The 19,638-nt window shown below is 44.5% G+C and overlaps 1 protein-coding gene across 1 annotated transcript; it reads right to left on the bottom strand.

The window, feature by feature from the left end:
- Nucleotides 1-5,273: 5,273 nt before the first annotated feature.
- Nucleotides 5,274-17,897, bottom strand: RACK1 (receptor for activated C kinase 1). The gene is made up of 8 exons (XM_042455057.1): nucleotides 17,672-17,897; nucleotides 14,018-14,189; nucleotides 12,810-12,957; nucleotides 10,416-10,511; nucleotides 9,733-9,843; nucleotides 7,342-7,482; nucleotides 6,356-6,466; nucleotides 5,274-5,404 (listed from the first exon to the last, which is right to left on the bottom strand). Exons 1-8 carry the CDS (start codon nucleotides 17,778-17,780, stop codon nucleotides 5,339-5,341), a joined length of 954 nt encoding a protein of 317 aa, XP_042310991.1. The 5' UTR covers nucleotides 17,781-17,897; the 3' UTR covers nucleotides 5,274-5,338.
- Nucleotides 17,898-19,638: the final 1,741 nt, after the last annotated feature.

Genomic DNA, 19,638 nt, shown 5'->3' with positions numbered 1-19,638 from the left:
GGGCAAAAAGCAAACAAAAAACACCCAAAGGCTTGTGTGGACTGTGGCTCATCAGTTGCATACAGTCTTAGGCTGTATCTATACTGCAGATGTAATGCAGTTTTTACTCTCTATGCTCTATGGAGAGCATAGCGGAGAAGATGCTGAGTTCATAAATCATTCAGTAACTTTATTTATACCCTGCCTTTACTGCAATGCCAGGGCACAAGGAATTCATGGGGTGGCAGGAAGCCAGTGTGGTGCAATGGTTTGAGTGTTGGGACTACAGCTCTGGAGACCAGGATTTGAATCCCAGCTCAGCCATGAAACCCACTGGGTGACCCTGCACTCTCTCAGCCTCTGAGGAAGGCAACGGCAAAGTCTCCCTGAACAAATTTGGACAGGTTTGCCTTAGGCTTGCCATAAGTTGGAAACGAAGGCACACACACAACACACACAGGAAGCCCACGTCACAACTTCACCATGCCTCAAACGGGAACGGAGTGGTTGGAACGAAATGTGCAGATAGTGCAGTACAACCAGTAACAAATCAGGACCAAACAGTATATTTAGGGTACAACTGACTAGAAGAGAAGAAACAATTTAGGTCAGAAATCCTAAAAAAGAAAGCTGAACATTGGAACTACTGGGCAGGTTTGAAGAGTACATAAAGGGATGAAGAGATTACAGCTCTGTTTCAATAGTGTGTTACCTCTGGATCCCATTTCACCTGAATCTTAGCAGAAATTGTGGCACGTGAGTAATGAATTTGCACAAGTGTCCTTGCAATAATAATTCTGAAAGCAAGGAACAACTCACTAGCACTCTGGCTGAAAGAATTTAAATTAATTTGGGATTTTAAAACCATTTGGGTTATTTTAAATTGCTTCATTAGACAATTTTAATTCAGAGAAATAATATGCCACGCTGAGACTTTATTCTAATTAAAGGCAGGATAAAAATACTAAATAAAAACATTAAATTAAAAGGTTTACTTTTACTTTTTTTGAAATGTCATCCAGACTGCTGGAAAAAATATAGGCGGGTTACAGACGGGCAGGGGAGGGCGTCTTGGAGGTGTATTCAGCTGAATACGGAGCCTCCAGACGGCCCGCCCCGGGGGCGTGCTTCAGGTGTTGGGGCTTCCACACAGGGGGCAATGAAGACGCCTCACCTGGGTCCGTTTCGGACCCATAGCTTCCATACCGCCGCCTCGGAGGACGCCGCAAAAAAAAGAAGCAGCTTCCGCACGGGCGGCCCAAACCGCGGCTTTTTTTTCTTTTGCCGGCTGGTGGATGCGCAGCTGCGCAGCTGCAGCGCTAAGCAGCGGCGGCAGAAAGCCTATGGGCACATTTAAAGCGCCCAAGCCCCTTTAAACTTTTTCCCCCGCCCTGGCCAAGAACAAAGGTGGTCTCCTGCCAGCTGGTGATCAGCTGGTGTTGGCATCCTTGTCCGCTTGCACAGTTGCCAATGTCACCAGCATCATGGATGCCTCCTCTCCTTTGTTCCCTGTGGTTTTCCTGAAGCTGCAATCCACAGCCACGGCTGTCGCCGCTGCCACCGCCGTCTTCCCCGCCTCCTCTGCCCCCTCCGCCCCCTCCGCCTCCATTGCCGCTGCAATGGAGGTCCCATCATCCACCACCATGACAGCTGTAGACTTGGATGACAGCAGCAGTGATGATGATGATGGCACAAAACAGCGAACGGCAGTGGCTGCCATAGCGCTTGATCAAGCTACTGTTGGCGGTGCTATGGCCCTGGCCAGAGTGGCACGTCTCCACCGATGCTGGAATGTCCCTGCATCTCAAGACTTGTGGTGGCTAGTCTGTTGGGTCTGATGCTTCCATCACTTTTAATGAAAGCATGCAGCTCCTTGTAAAAGGGTGGGGGGGGCGCCCTTCGTAGTTCCTCTGGCCAGGGCATCTCTGTATTGTTTGTATTGAGATTTCAGCGACTTGCATTTTCGGCGACACTCCTCCAAAGTTCTGTTGTGGCCCTTGGCTCTCATGGCTTCTTCCACTTCTCGATATGTGTCAGCATTCAGGTAGGACTGCTCCAATTTCTGCAGAATGTTTGGCTGGGACCATATAGCTATCAGGTCAGCCATCTCAGTATGAGACCAAGACGTCCCCCTGCCTTTTTTCGGGGTGCTGGTGGATGGCTGTGCCATCCTGCCTGGTGGCAAAGGGGAGCCGCCACACAGCTGTGCCAGGAGCAGCCGAACTGTGCCCGTTCCCAGGTGAAAATGGCACAGGAATGTGTGTAGGGGGTCACTTTAAATTCCAAACTTTCCCTTATCACTTTCTACAACCAAAACATCCGCAGGCAAAACTTACAACTTCCCGCGATTCTAGCAACGCATGCGCACAAGTGGCTCTAGGGTTAGGGTTACGAGACTTAAAATGCGCCACAGCTGTGCCGCAGCTTCCACAGCTGCATGGCAGCGGACGTTGCAATTAAAGCCTGACTGCAAACCACGCATGTCCCGGACCCCGACCCATTATGCGACGCAGCTGACACGGAGCTTTTAAACGGGCAACTTATATTTGCGGCGTAGCAATTCTGACGTATCGGTGCAGCAGCTTACAGACGGAGATGCGCAGGTACGGCGCAAATCAAAAAGAAGCGGAAAAAAGCAGCACCTTTTTAATGCCGCTTCTTCCCGCTTGGGGCGTGCAGGGGGCGTGTTCATGACGGCATTCAGGTAAGGCCCGTCTGAAGGCTCTACCTTCATGATGTCATGAATACACCCCTTTTTGCCCGTCTGTAACCTGCCATAGTTTTGCTCTAGGAACACTTGGTTGAAACATCCTAAAGATCTGGAGAAGGAATTCTGTAGAATCAAGATTCGGTAAATATCCCTATTTGTCACTTCCCAGTATTGCTGAGCACCAGCTGCAAATTGATGCTTGATCCTTTGCCCAAGTATTGGTCAGCCATTTTGCAACAATAGCCTTGATCTAAATGCTGTTAGTCTTGAGGAAAGTAGATCTACTGAATCAGTTGGACTTACCATTCAACAATTGATTAATAGGTCGAAAACTGACTGACAGGGTGCCATGAACACCATATAGAAGGTCTCTTATAATACTTCAAGGGGGTAATTTGTTAAAGCTCAGTGGCAGTAAATACAGAAGAAATGGAAGTATTTCACAGAGTGCATCTCTAAATACAGAAATCACAACCATGACAGAGAGTTTTAAAGGGTATTTAAAGACAATTCACTGATGGGGCTATCGATGGCTGATTATGATGGATACATTCTCCTTTCTAGTACTGGAGGGAGTACAGTATACCTTGAGTTTCTGAGGAGAATGAATGGGCTGCCATTGGCATCTAGTTGGTCAGTGTGTCAAGAGAATGCTGCATTCGATAAACCTTCAGTTTGATCTATCATGGCTTTTCAAAGGTTTTGTACTATTTGTCAGATTTGTCCAATAGTATTATTTGACAAATTATAATAGTAATAATTTGCATCTGTCACAGACACAAGGCAATCCAACATTATCCCTAGGTAAGACACATATTGTTGTCTTTTGGTGCAATTGCATCATTGCAACCTCAGGAATTCTGGCAGTGTCCCATAAGTGTGCATTGTGTGGCTATTACATGGCTGCCAAAGCTATACATACCAGGCCTAGTTCCCATGGCATTTTTCCTTCCCCTTCAGCAATTTTAAGTAGTCCTAATGAAAGACCAACTCAAATGAAAGCAATTCTTAGCGCTTACTAGTTCAAGGGTGTGGTAACTTTGGTCCTACAAATCTTTTTCATTTCCAGAAGTCCAGCATTGGCCAGTGGTAATGGGAGCTGTAGGCTAAAACATCTGGAGGGCCAAAAGTCCCCTATCTGAGTGGCTTGTTCACTAATACATCCAAAGATCAAACCTTTCAGTTTATCCCATTGTTTTCAGTGACTGCATCAGATATGGGTTGTCTGCCAATGCTGCCTTTTGAGCAAGCTGAAAATTCCAACTCACTCTGATCCTACAATAAACAGGCAGTGTTAACATTCTGCCTGCACACTTCTGGTTTTTTCTGTGTCCTTCCTAGCTGCTGTTTTGCTTTGAGATGATGAAAGCTTGTCTGGGGCAATTCAGACAATGAAGTAACTTGTCTCAGCTTGTGAGAGAAATGAAGATATGCCCATAGAGTACAGTCCCCCTTTTCCTTAATCAGAGATCAACCACATTATGGTCTGAATTGCCGCTCCCACTTCCAACTGGTCAGCAACAGCAATGAGCCCTCCCAGGGCTAGCACATGTAAGCTATGCTTATGCATGTGCATGTTACTAACAGGATGCTACTCATTGTCCTCCAGTTTAACATGGCCATAACTGAGACAGAAGTATTATATGTGCTTGTCTATTTATTCTGAAGTAGGGGCTGTCTTTTAATTGTTCCTGCTGTACACAGCATTATGTGGTTCCCAACCTTTGCTCCTTCAGTTTGGACCAGAAGCTCCAGCCACGCTGTCAGATGAATATGCAAATTCTGGGCACTGATGTTCAAAACATCTGGAGTGTTGAAAGCTGAGGCCTGCTAGGGTACCCAAAACTTTCCATTTTACTATCTTCTTTCTCCCTTTGCTAGTTAGCCACTGCCCAGGTCAGTTGCTTCTTGTAGCAGTTTGCCTGAGCTTGTCACAGCTTTAACCAGCAAGTCTTCAAAGAGCTGTGATCTCCCACTCACTCTTTCACCTTCTTCTTGTGCAAATCCATTGTTTAAAGACAAAAGCATGTTGATTACTTGCTACTTTGAAATATACAATCAGTCCTTCACATTTGCAGCTTTGGCTGCACAGATCTAACAGATATGTTCTGCTCAAATCCTCCAGTTTTGCTCAGCTGGAGGTGACCAGAGTTGCGCTAGAGGACCTAGAGATTTCTAGAGGTGTTATCTCAGGGTAAAAAACAAAAAACAGTGGCTTTTTATTTGCAATTTTTCTACTTTCATAGGGTCTAGTCCAAGGTGCAAACCTCCAGTCAGTCAGCGAGGTCACGCAATCATTACATTTTATCCTTTCTTTCATCATTTGAATGCCTGCTATATTGGGGCTTTCTTTTAGCCTTAGCAAACTTCCCTATTTGTCTATCTTGGCAATGAGGTTTCTGGTGTTAGTATAGAAAAAACAGAAGAACACTAGCTTGGTATGCTGTTACATCTCCCCCAAGTTGAAATGTTCTTTTTGACTATAACTCCCAGAATTTCTCAGCCAGGTTTGAGGTGAGGGACAGATAAAAGAGAAGGAGGAGGTTCCATTTTCTGGTATTTGGATAAAGAGGACACAGAAATCTTTCAGCACAATTTTTTTTATTAATTTTTTGAACATAATTATAACGTGTGCCTTGTGGTATTTTCTCATCTTGTTCCAATAGTGACTTGCCAGACGCGAACCAGGTTATCTGTGTAACCAGCAAACAGAGTCTGATGGAAAAAAGAGAGACAGAAGGGAAGAATCATAGACCCATAGAATCGTAGAGTTGGAAGAGACCACAAGGGCCATCCAGTCCAACCCCCCTGCCATGCAGGAACTCTCAATCAAAGCATCCCCGACAGATGGCCATCCAGCCTCTGTTTAAAGACCTCTAAGGAAGGAGACTCCACCACACTCCAAGGGAAGAGTATGTTCCACTGTCAAACAGCCCTTACTGTCAAGAAGCTCCTCCTAATGTTGAGTTGAAATTTCTTTTCCTGGAGCTTGCATCCATTGCTCCGGGTCCTAGTCTCTGGAGCAGCAGAAAACAAGCCTGCTCCCTCCTCAATATGACATCCCTTCAAGTATTTAAACAGGGCTATCATATCACCTCTTAACCTTCTCTTCTCCAGGCTAAACACCCCCAGCTCCCTAAGGCGTTCCTCATAGGACATGGTTTCCAGACCCTTCACCATTTTAGTCACCCTCCTTTGGACACGCTCAAGCCTTGGCTATATTTCAGAGGAAGGCAATGGTAAACCACCTCTGAATATTCCTTGCCTAACAAAACCCTATGAAATTCATGTGGTCATCATAGTGTGGTATACTATGTCTAAAGCACCCAAAACAGATGCCAGTCACGTCACTTTTCTGTAAACATACACAGATGTAAGCCTGAACAAAATCTGAATAAGTTTTAAAGTTCCAAAATATCAGTTTCAAATTTCTAAGAACATAGGAACCATTTTCCTGGGATTGCTACATCTGTGCTAACATCCTTCTTTTACCTAGAGTGTCCCAGAAGGTTGCCAATTACAGCATCACTAAACCCTGCTTTCCTTTGATAACTAAACAGGCCACGGGCCTCAAATGACAACCTCTAAAGTGCAAGAGCAGAAAAATCCAGCTTTCTTGGGCCACTGAACCACTCTGCTCACCCCTCTTTGGAAACATGCCCTTACCTGTCCATCAGCCGACCAGGCCAATGAGGTGCACTGTGGAGGCTCTGCCTTGCTGCTGGTGCTGATCACCTCCTGCTTGAGTTCATCAACAATGATCTTGCCTTCCAAATCCTGTGAATAAGAATCAAAGAGTAATTGGTTGAAACCAGTTGTGACCTTCAGTTCAACTCAATTCCCAATCTTCCATTGGGAATTCAAATGAGCTTGGGCAACAAAAGCTCAGAAACAGCCTCTGATTTTCCACATGGAAGCAAGGTCAGATGGCACACACACAGTTTCATCACAGCACAAAAAACAAAACAAAGCTCTGTATCCTGTAGTCATAGGATATTCCTCCAAGCCACACAAACAGCTCAGTTTTGAACAGTGCTAACAATAGCGCCTATCACCATCTGAAACTAGTACCTATTATTGCAGTTGCATGTTTTCTTGCCCTATTGATCTTTCATTGGTCTTTTAACTTTCTTCACTACAGAATGGGAATTTTGGGGCCTTCCAGATGTTGAGGAACCAGAGTCCTCAGTATTTCTTGCCATTGTCTTGTCTTGCTAGGACTTTTGAGAGCTGCACTTCAGCAGCATCTGGTAGGCTGTGAGACTCTCATCTGTTTACCCTGTACATTCCTTGGGGCAAAGACATTTTTGGGAGAGGGCTAGCCTTGCTCTCTGAAATATTGTGTACATAGCTAGTTCTATAAATGTATTAACAAGCCAAAGAGAAGCCAAGAACAGAATGGTAAAAGGAACCATTGAAATTCTATATCTGCTAATGTTACAACCAGTGGATGGGATTGAAAGGAAGGTGCCTCTATCAGTGGCCAATACAAACCTACAATTCCAATTCTTGTTCTCTTCTTCTCTCTTATTTTCTGTACCACACCAACTATTTTATGAGCATCTAGGCAGTGACAGTCTTACTCTTCAATCTGCGTGCATCACTTAGCACAATGCAGGTTACGCTGTGAGTGAATTTTAACAATGACTCACCCAGATCTTGATGCTGGGCCCAGTGGCTGCACAGAGCCAGTAGCGGTTGGGGCTGAAGCATAAGGCATTGATGATGTCCCCGCCATCCAGCGTGTACAGATGCTTGCCTTCATTCAAGTCCCACAACATGGCCTGACCGTCCTAAGATGGAAGGACAAAGTCATCAGAGAGAATACAGGATAAAACAAGCTATGGTGACATGCAAGGAAAATCACCAGAAGAAATAGTTTAATGTTTTTAAAAGGAAAGCTTCAAGTAAGTATGAAGCCAGGTGCTGCTGCTTCAAATGTAACAATCATATTCTTCAGGTAAGCAGTGCAAAGATCCAGATGGGGCAGGTAGTGTTTGACCACTCCAGATGATGCCTAATGGTGAACTGGGTGTGGACCTTGCACTCAGGAGATAAATTTTAAAATCTTTATGAGCATTGCAGCCATTAATACATATAGGGCTAATTCTATCTCCTGCTGTAGAGAGGGAGGAACTGAAATCCATCACTTAAACCATTAGCTCTATATTTGTCACCATTAAAGTGTATCTTACAGCAGTGATGGGTGCCAGATCTCTGAACCAATGAAACCTGCAATAGCAGCCAATTCCAGCTTAGAACAGACTGCAGCTTCCATCAGCCCTAGTCAGCATAGTCATTGAGAAAGAGTAATGGAAGCTACAGTCTCATAACATCATCTGAAGGACCACAAGCTGCCCAAAACAATATTAAATAACTGTGCCATGGCCACATAACTTCCCTTTTTTGCATCATGTCCCTCTCTTGTTATAATACTCACTCACACTCTCGCTCTCCTATTGTTATTCTATTCTTCTCTAGTGCATGCAGCTGCCTATCCCTTCACCAAACCCTGAGTATGACTAACGTAGCCCAGACCACATCTTAATGCCAGCCTAACTACACAACCAAAAGGATGCCAGATTGCTATAGCAGAAACCAATTGTGGACCCAGTCTGGCTCCTGATCAGTACCTACTCTGGGCCCCTGGAATACTTTTAAATGAACATATATGCACACATTTTAGTTATACATATTAATACACATTCAGCTTTTCTCCTATATTTAGGCAGCTCAGAAACAGCCTCTGAGTATCCGCATGGTGATAAACAGTCAGATGGCACTCGTAAGTTTCATCACAGCTGAACCAAGATCTGCCAGCAACAGGCAGAGGTGGGTGGGTAAACTGCAAGTCCCCCATCAATCAAAGTTCTGAGCAGGGCCGAAGAAAGAGGGCAGGAATGGGTGCGAGCAACCCCCAGCAAGGCAAGAGATTAGGAATATCAAGCACCCCTGGCCAGGTTCTTAAAAACTCTTTCCCTCAAAATGGCATTTCAAACTCTAGTCATGATCATGCTAAACTAGAACTCCACTGCAGTTTCTCAAAGATGTATACTTTAAAACAAATGGCTTGTCAGTTGTGCTTGGGGGAAGTTTTATCAACCCCTCTACAGTATCCCCAGATGAATACTGGGCCTCTTGAAAACCCACCAAGTAAAGTGGGAAAGGAGTGGAAGTAGGCCCTCCAGAAATTCATCAACTATTATTCTTACCAAACTGGTCACTAGTTTTCTCAGCTCTAAAGAATGGAGAATCCAGCAGCAATAGGGGCTGGTTCTGTAGCCTGTATTTCAGATTCTCCCTCTTAGGCAGAAGTGCCACATATCAGAATTTAAGCCTGTTGTTCTACATACTAAACACAGACCTGCTTTTCTACTCTACTTTACAAATATTTTTAAAAGAATCTATCCTGCCCATTTCTTAATCTCTGTTTTCACTAAGAAAAGACCAGTTGCAGTAAACAAGCCCCTGAAGACTTCCTGACTAGAGATGCTAGATTTCAGTAACAATAATCCACCATGTGAATAAGAGGATCTAATTCGGCAAATACACTAGAGGGTGTAATTGAACTCTTTACTTCACTTTCTAGACAGAAGTAGCTTCCCTACATCTCTATTTGGTAACTTAACTAGTATGATGTAGACAGTCTTGAAGGGGTTATGCGTCTGTCCACAAATCATGCTGTTTGAAAACCTGAGGAATTTAAGACCAATGCTTCTCCTGAAAGAAGCTGAAATGCTCCAATGACATATTTTCTTTTATACTAAAATTCTCCAAAATTTCTCCAATCGGCCCCAGCTTCCCAGGGACTGTTTCAGAAAGTGCAGAAGGGAGGAAGAGAGCTAGTGGATATACTTTCTGGAAAACTCTGGGAGTTGTAGCCAAAAAAATTTGACACTCTGATTTGGCCCAGGAAATTTCCCCCTCCTCCAGCAGGTTCATGTCCAGGTAGCTTTGAGGGCAAGAAACTGCACAGAACACATTAAGCAGGAAGGCAGAACAAAGAAAAGAGCTCTTCCATTCCATTTGCTTTGAAAACTTACTTTGCCACCTGAAGCACACAGGGAACCATCAGGGGAGACTGTCACGGTATTCAGGTAGCCTGTGTGCCCGATGTGGTTGGTCTTCAGTTTGCAGTTGGCCAAGTTCCACACCTACAAGAGAAAAAACACAAAGCAAGGTTAAGAATGCCACACACTTGTTTGGGGCTTTCGTCAGTCTGTGATGAGTTCTTTGGCCACAGAAACATGATGTCAATTCCTAAGCCTTTGCCAAGTATCTACTGGCACTTTAAAGAGTTACAAAACGCCTGATCTGTTTCCCCTTGTTTCTCTTCAGGTGCTGCCTTCTAACTAGTACACTTTTTTATTGTATACATGTCTGTACATCTTTATTGTTTGATACAGGTCTGCTTAATGCATCCCCCTCCCCCCCCAAAAAAAAGCCTGCAAAACAACGGCCGGTCACAAATAATATCCAATCCACAAGTGCCTGATGGATACATAAGCCAGCAATGTCCCACACCCATGGCTTTAGGCCTAGACTTCTCTGAGAGACAGAAATTATCAGATCTCACGCCAAAGTCTCTCCCTCAAAAGAATTATTTCCCAATATTTGTTGGGCTGTGACTCTTCAGAAGTGAGGGAGGGGGAAATAATCCCATCTATTTCAATGTTTCATGGTGGGAGAGAGTGGACTGAAGAGAGATTCTTGTGTTCTAACTCACCTTCACCAGCTTGTCCCAGCCACAGGAGACAATGATGGGGTTGCTGCTGTTGGGGGAGAAACGCACACAGGACACCCACTCAGAGTGGCTTTCATCCTAGAGCACAGAAAACAAAATGGAAGTTAAGAATAACAGCATAGTACATAATACAACTCTGGAACATGATAAGCAAAAAAAAAAAAAAACCCCCAAACAGCCAATTCATTCCACACTTAATATCCAAGGTAATTGACTAAGCCTTCCCACCCAATACACCCTTCTGGACACATATTTGTATTTACATATACTTTCCATGGCTTTCACACCACTCATTCTGTCTGTCTTCTTTTCCTGTCAAAATATAGCCTGTATATTTTGGAGAAGCAACTTTTCCTTTTGCTTATGAATGAGGGTTGGGGATTTAGATTTCCTGCATGGGAGGGGGTTGGGCTGGATGGCCCTTGGGGTCTCTTCCAACTTTATGATTCTATGATTCTAACAGGTACCTAACCACTGATGTCTTTCAAGGAATTCCCACCATCAACTGTATGGGGTGGGACTGATGGAGCTGCAATCCAACACTATCAAGGAGGGCCCATACAGGTGTCTCTACACATTTGCAGGTGAAGCATTTGTGGATTTGATTATTTGTGGATTGCTATATTTGCTCCTGTCACTAAAAAGGTGTTCTCTCTAGGCATCTGTAGGTCCTCTAGTGAAATTCTATGGTTAACTTCTGCCGCAGATTCCTACAAAAGTGTTCTCTCTGGTAAAAAAACAAACAAAACAAACCTGCCTAATATTCACAATTTTTCCATTTTCAAGGTAATGACTGTGCCCTTAATCATAGGAAACTTGAAGGACAACTGAATATTCCTTCTTGGCCCTCTACAGTGTTTAAGGTATTTCACAGGGTTACAGAAGCACAGAAACAATAACTATAACACCACTAAAAACTAATGGATGGGACTACACTTGGCTCTGTTTTGTGGTTGGGTATCTTGACAAAAACACAGGTGGGGAATGTCCTTGTAGACCATGACCCACCCCCTAAGCCTTTATTACTAGCCCAGATGGATGGGACCAATGGCAATTATCTCAAACATACATTGCATTAAACATGTGGGATGAGGGTTTTTTGAGGTGTGTGTGGGGGTGTGTGGACAATGCACACCTGCCATAGTCAGCGGATGGTGACAGGAGAATTCCACATGCTTGTGCACTGCACTACAGAACAGCTATGCATGTTGGTCTTCTAGTTGTATCTGTTGTGCTATACTGCTACCCAGTATATGAGGAGCAGAACATAAATACGTTTGTAGATATTTCCACCAGACTATAGGATTTTGAATTAAGATTTAAAGTAAAAGGATACCTCTACTTTGTACAACATAATGTTGTTTATGGTCAAACCTAAAGGAACAAGTACAGAACAAAACCTGTCACAACCTACATTATAAACGCTGCAAAGGTTTTTCTCAGTCCTATTCTAAGAGCATTCAACAAGCCTGTGAGAATCTGCTCAAGTGTAAACTTTGGACCAAGGCCCATACCAGGCCCCCATAGGACAGATTAATGAATCAGACCACATCATGCTCTGGGACACACACAATATCACATAAGTACTGCATTATCCTATTAGTTATTCACTTTACATCACACAGGATAGCAGAGCTCTGCAGTTAAACATCTCCATATTCTAACATCTTCCCAGTAAGTTTTCTTAATAACTGCACAGCTCTTCCCCCTGCTCTTTTCAAATCCTATACAGATATGGAACAGCTCAGGTAGCTCTGGCTAAAATATGAAACAGCAAGAAAGGGGGGAACCTCTTCTGTGAAGAGACTGAGGGATCTTTTAACCCTTTACTCTGACCCATTAGGACTCTTATCGAAGGCCTTTCCTTTCACTTAAATGCAATCTAGTTTATCCCTGTTAAAAGTACAGCTTATCCAATACTTGTTACTACTCCCAGAATCCACCAACCAGCATGTCCAAGTGCAATATCAGCTGGGAGATTCTGGGGAGTTGTATTCCAAAAAGGGGCATGTTTTGAGTCCTGACAATGATATCCTGTACTTCCAAGCCTTTCGCTTCCTGTATTCCTTATTTGCAATTCTATGCAGAGGACTCTCTCTCTCTTTTGTTACTTTAGATGTTAATACTGGGGTTAAAATTTAGTTGGCAATAGCATGTAATTCCCTCAGAGCCAAGCAAGAGCAGATCCAAAATCTTCCTTTCTCCACAGTAACATCTCACTGCCAAGAGGCTTCAGAGCATCTATAGCAACTGTGTGAACCAGGAACCACTACTGGCACACCAAGCATTCTGTACACTGGGCACCTCACGTAAAGGACAATTTATAAACTCAATTTCAGGAGCATTCAATGCCAAGCTCTAGAAGGGAAAACTCACCTGCACAGTATATTTGCAGACACCCAGAGTGTTCCAGAGCTTGATGGTTTTGTCCCTGGAGCCAGAGACAATCTGACGGTTGTCAGAAGAGAATGCTACACTCAGAACATCCTTGGTGTGGCCCACAAAGCGCCGAGTGGTGGTGCCTCTGTAAGGGAGGAGATTCCAAAACTCAGCGTACTGCAGTGAAGAATGAACCCACTGTTCCAAATGCTCCTCACCCTGTCTTGCTATTTCCTCTCTTGCAATCCTCCCACAGCTCCAATGCAGATTCTGGAGACAATAATCAAGCCCAATAAGTAAAATAGTAGCTTGAACTTTCTAGGAGGTTCTCCACATTTCAAGAGAGGGTCTTTCTGAAGAATGATTCTGTGATGAGACAAGGCCCTTCCTACAATTTTTGCAACTGGTAAGTGCTAGGAAGGAAGTAAAACAAACTTCCTACCATGTCACATTGCTCACGTGGGTTGAGTAAGCAAGCTTTGATCTTTGATTCTATCCATCCCAAAGATCAGCATATTCTAGAAAGTGCTGCTCTCTTCCCTGAACTTTAGAAAATGAAAAGGATGCAAGATACAAAAGATGTTCCACATCCTGACTGGGGAACTTTAAAACTCACACTGCTTTAAAACCACTTGAGAGTGTTTTAGATCTTCCCAGAGCATTTGATTTAGCCTCACCAGGTTTTCTGAACAAAGTCAAAAAGCCTCATTTTTTCAGTCTATGCTGTAGATGTCAAGAATACATACAAATGGTTTTCTGCATGAACCAACTTTTCACAAAATAGTTCCAAAATGTGAATAATCATCAAAAACTGTGCAAAAGCTCTTTTGATCCTCCCCCAGAAGAGAGAAACATTTTGCAATTCATCATTCTTGATTGAAATAAGCAAAGGTTTCCATCCCTTCTTCCCTGTGCTGTCCCTTCATAATTGCAGGACATCTCAGCAAACCCCAGTGGAGTCAGTAGATGTGTGTCAGATCTAATCATTGGGACGGGCGGGGCGGGGGGGAGCAAACAAGAACCTTGATCCCCAAAGTAACTCAGAAAAACAACCACCACCAAGTAATAGAACAGGGATTAAGAACCTAGATAATAAATGGGAACAGGAAGAAAATTAACTGGCACTGAGGGAGATGCCTAAACATTCTGCTGAGGACAGTTTTTCTTTCCAGATGGGATCCCACTTTCTCCCAAGCTGTACTCACGTGGTAAGGTCCCAGAGGCGAAGAGTGCCATCCCAAGAGCCAGAGAGAGCAAACTGCCCATCTGAAGAAATCACTACGTCGCTGACAAAGTGGGAATGGCCCCGCAAGGCCCGCTGGGGGATCCCGTAATTGGTTTCATCCCGGGTCAATTTCCACATGATGATGGTCTTATCTGCAATTGGAGAGGATGGCAAAAGGTTATCCCAAAGATTTCCTAGAGCTCAAGAGTAAAAAAAAATCCCATTCCCTACAGCCTAGCACCTCACCTTCTACCTGTGGCCCTAGTTCTCACCAAAGCAAGGGTGAGCTGGATCTTGTGGGCATGCAGGTACTGTTGGACTGCAATGCCCAGCATTATTCACCACTGGCTAAGCTGGCTAGGACTGACAAGAGCGGCCCACCCACCCTGTTTGAAAAATCTATCTTTTGGACTACAAGTCATGTTTTCAGGAGAACATGGGGAGTGACTTTTCCAGTCTGTGCCCTACCCCTGAGGTATGTGCAAGCTGTAACCATCTCAGGCTGCAAACAGAAATGCTCATGGGACCGAAGGTTCTGAACACAAGAAGTGAGGACATCAAGGAGAAGGCTTGCCCAGGCATTTCTCTCTGCCATCTATGTTTTCTAGGTAGTGGTTGTTTGGGAGAGCTCTGATCCATCTAAGTCTTCAGATGCAGCTTGAAGTGTTAGCAGGTACATCTTCACCATCCTGGGAACAACCAGGCTTTTGCCAAATTCTGTCAAATTGTTGTTGTATGCCTTCGTACCATTACCCTGTCATAGGGTTTTCTTAGTAGAATTTGTTCCAGGGAGGTTTGCTAGGAGTGTGACTTGCCCAAGTGCAACCAGTGGATTTCCATGGCTAAGAGGGGATTCAAACCCTGGTCTCACAATATCCTAGTCCAACACTCACACCAATAGACCACACTGGTTCTTCTTTAAAGCAACATGAAAGTGACAGCCATTTACATGCTTCCTATGTATGTCTTTCTAGATCATTGGATTTCTTTTATATATTTCTTTTAAATAAACTTTGTTAAAGGTCTGACCAGCTACACTCGGTAACAAGTTCCTCCAGCACAAGAAGTTTCAACATCGCAGCATTAAGAATCCATCCTGTACACTACACCTCTCTACACTCACAAGGGCAGAACACCAAGAAACACATTCTCCATACATTGCTAAAAATTCTCTTGCTCTGGCCAGATGCTAAAGTGTTGGCAATTTGACTTTTTTTTCTTGTGTGGTCCTTAGTGCTTAATATGTTGCATGCCCACTCTGATTACAGCAGACTTCAACACAGCCTTGAACGTGCCTCTTCATGATACGATGAGACAATTTGCTGAGTTACAAACAGGAACTGTACTGATGGTGGCCTCATAATCTTTGAAATGACAAATAGTGAATGGTTGAAGGAATATAGCTATAACATGTTAAGATATGCGGACAGCATACAGGAAGATGTACCAAGATGGACCTATATACTTGAACATATGAATGACCAAGGTGATGGTCTGTCTCATGCTCAAGAAGGTGCCTGGCTAAGAGCCATGCTGAGGCATCCTCCAGGTATAACTAAATACAACCCAAAGGTGGTTGAGACCCAGGGATCCTAAGGTTGATGAAGGAAGGAACGTTATCCCACTTACTCCAGAAAAGCTACAAGACTATGATCTTACCAAATGTTCATAGATTCATAGAATCGTAGAGTTGGAAGAGACCACATCCAGTCCAACTCCTTGCCATGCTAGAATTCACAATCAAAGCACCCTTGACAAATGGCCATCCAGACTGTTTAAAAACCTCCAAAGGAGACTCCACCACTTCCCGAGGGAGTTTGTTCCACTGTCAAACATCTCTTACTGTCAGAAAGTTCCTCCTAAGGTTGAGGTGGAATCTCTTTTCCTGTAGCTTGCATTCATAGTTCCATGTCCTATTCTCTGGAGCAGCAGAAAACAAATTTGCTCCATCGTCAACATGACATCCCTTCAAATACTTAAACAGGGCTATCATATCACTTCTTAACCATCTCTTTTCCAGGCTAAACATACCCAACTCCCTAAGTTTCTCTTCATAAGGCATACTTTCTGGACCCTTCACCATTTTGGTCACCCTCCTCTGGACACGGTGTACAGTTGGCACTCTACATTTGCGGCTTTGATTAATATGTTCTCTCTTGGAATCTCTAAGTCCTTTAGTGCAATTCTGCTGGAAGCTGCCCATAGAGGTGCACTGGAGAAGCTTGAAATTCCTTGAGAAAACACTTTTCTAGGCATTTGTAGGTGCTCCTGCACAAATCTATGATCAACCTCTGGCAGAGTTGTACTGGGAGATCTGAAGCTTCCTAAAGAGGTGTTCTCTTAGGTAAAAAAAAAACATTGGTTTTTTATTTGTGGTTTTCCCACATTCACAGGGGTCCCTCACCCCTAACCCCTGCTAATGTGGATGGACCACTGTAATATTATGTATCTAAACATTAAGAATAGTTTCCTGATGGCAAGAACTGTTCAACAGTGGAATAGGCCAGTGCTTCTCAGGCAATGTGATGTGAGGAACCAGAGATTATTCTGAACATGCGTGCCCACTGGGGACAACTGCTTCTTTCATGGAAACTTCCTAGGGACCAGAAGCCTCTGGTCCAAAAGCCAAAACTCTGAAGGGAAGTTTTTGAACAGGTTAGATGGCCAGCTGTTAGGGACCTATTTTAGTAGTAGATTCCTGCTCTGGCAAAAAGTTGGCCACTTGATGGTTTTTTTGCCTCCCTCAAGTCTGGAAGAAGTTCTTCTGAACTGGAGCTGCCCACTAAGAAGAAAAGCTCATGGTACTAAGCCTGGGCAGAAGGCAACAGGGTCGATCAGGATCCATTGGCAGATTTGCATGAAATTAGGAAAAACTCCTTTGACTTCCAGTAACAGCAAGACAGCTTTACAGGTCTATGCTAGATTGCTGGAAAAGAAGAGTGGGGAGAAAGATCAGTGGATATTTGCATGACGGAGCTTGTCGACTTAGGTCTGATTACCCCAAATTCTAGCCTTCTGCATGTGCTCAGAGGCTCCCTAAACGTTATTGTTCCATGTATGTCTGCCTGTCTGGGCCACTCTTTCTCACCTGGTTCTGAAGGCTGTCCTCAAGCTTCTGGAACCAAAACAGGCTCTGCAAGCCTGATAGCTGTCTGCCTCTATGAGATACTGTACCTGTGTTAGTACTTCTTCATTACTTCTGAATTGTGGGTTCACCTTTATTAGCTTTTTGTGGTACTGCTAAGAATTAAGGTTTTTGAACACCAGTCTGGACCCAAAGGAAGTCCCTCGCTCTCCTCTTAGATGACCCTCCTGTCCCTTCATAATTGCAGGACTTGTCTTCAGACCCCATTAAGAAGATCAGTGGACAATGTCATATTTAATCATTGGGACAGAGAAGAAGCACACAAGCACCACCCGCCACTGCTGTCCAGGAAGTGCCACTGCAGAGCTTGCAAATGCTACTTTTTGGCCTGCGACTCTCATATTTGCCCACTGGGAAACATTGGGGATATTTGCCCATAGGGAAGCATTGGCACCAGGTCCCCCTCCGCCGTGCAATGGTCTCTCCCACTCATGCCCTATCAGCCCCCCCCCCCGCCTGCCTGCCTCTTGGTCTCGCCCGCCCTCTTACCCCGCGAGGCGGAGAGGATCATGTCGGGGAACTGCGGGGTGGTGGCGATCTGGGTGACCCAGCCGTTGTGGCCCTTGAGGGTCCCGCGCAGGGTCATCTGCTCCGTCATGACGGCGGCTGAGAAGGCTCGAGCTCCCGCGGGGGACGGAGGATGGCGGCGGATTCAACAGAGGCCCTTGGCCCGGACCTGCCACCTCGCAGAGGCCCAGGGAGAGAAAGGAAGCGGCACTCTCCGCCGGAACCGGAAGTAGCCTCCCTACTCACCACCAGTGCCGTACAACAACATGGCTGCCTCCATGGCCTGTGTACGGATGATTTGGCTTACGTAGAAAACCGCCTCCAGAAGGCACTTTGGCAACAATATGGGAGTCAGAGTGATATCTGTAATCCTGAGACGCTTTCCAAGTGCCGCTGCAAAGGCCGGTTCTGGAATAAAGAGGGCTGTTCCGGTTTAATCTCTTCAGGGACGTCCAAAATGGCGGCGCCCTAGGAAAATATCGCGATATTGTGAACGTAGAGACGCCTCTCTGGCGCGAATAAGGGGGACTCCAGCCCAGGAGGAGTATATTGTGGCCAAGATGGCGGCGCTTGCTGCAGAGGAGATCTTGAGAGGACTCTTGTTCTTAACTAAAGTTACTCTGAGGGTGCATCTGCACTGCAGAAATAATCCAGTTTGACATGGCTCAGTGGTATGGAATTCTGGGGACTGATTCCCAGAATTCCATAGCATTGAGCCATGAGAGTGAAAGGCTCTGGTGCCACAACAAACTACAGCTCCCAGAATTCCATAATATTGAGCCAAGGCAGTGAAAGCCTCTGGTGCCATAGGAAACTACATTTCCCAGAAGTCCATAGCATTGAACTACGGCAGTGAAAAGCTCTGGTGCCACAATAAACTACAGTTCCCAGAATTCCATAGCATTCAGGCATGGCAATGAAAGGCTTTGGTGCCTCAACAAAGTACTGTTCCCAGAATTCCATAGCACTGAGCCATAGCAGTTACAGTGGTGTCAAACCAGATTATTTCTGCAGTGTAGATGCCTCCTGCTAGGCGGTCCTTGTATTCCGGGGTGACCAGATGTCCTAACCTCAAAGTTTGGGACAAGGCACTGCAAAATGTAGGACATTCAAGAAAAATGGAGGACATTACAAAATAAAAAAAGAAAACACTCATGTAAATATAAATTCATGCTTATTATTCATGCTCCAAAAGGAGACCATTTTGAAATTTGTCCTGAACAGAAGGTTGGAATGGAGGACGTGTCCTGGAAAAAGAGGACCGCTGCTGGTCACCCTGTTATCTCCACCTGGCGGTGCAGAAGTTGGCAAGTCTTCCTTTTAGATATTATTGAGCAGTTTGGGAACATGTTTGGGAAAGAAACATGGGGATCCTTATGGCAGGTGGGAAGGGAGAGTCTGTATCCCCCCAGAAAGGTCTGACTTCATCTGCACTGCAGAAATAATGCAGTTTGACACTGCTTTAACTACCACAGATCAGTGCTGTGGACCTCTGGAATTTGTACATTTGTGAGGTATTTCACCTTTTCTGTCAGAGAGCTCTGGTGCCCCAGCAAAACTAGACGTCCCAGGATTCCATAGCATGTGTCAGTGCAGATGAGTGCAGTGTGTGGCCTCAGGCAACCCTATCACAGGGTTGTTGTTGTTTTTTGCAAGTTTCATAAGAGGGGGGTTTCCCATCCCCATCCTCTGAGGCTGAGAGAGTGTGACTTGCCTAAGGTCACCCAATAGGTTTCTATGGCTGAGCAAGCCCTTGGTATCCACTGGGATTCGGTTCCAGGACCCTCAGTGAATTATTATTATTATTATTATTATTATTATTATTATTATTATTATTATTATTATTATTATTATTATTATTATTACTACTACTACTATTGTTTATTTCTAAAGTGCTGTAAATGTACACAGCGCTGTACATACAAATACCAAAATACCAATACCAAAAT

The sequence above is a fragment of the Sceloporus undulatus genome, chromosome 2 (genome assembly GCF_019175285.1).
Source record: "Sceloporus undulatus isolate JIND9_A2432 ecotype Alabama chromosome 2, SceUnd_v1.1, whole genome shotgun sequence".
Taxonomy (NCBI): Eukaryota; Metazoa; Chordata; class Lepidosauria; order Squamata; family Phrynosomatidae; genus Sceloporus; species Sceloporus undulatus.
Note: the sequence above shows the minus strand (reverse complement) of the source record. Positions and strands in the feature narration are given on the sequence as shown.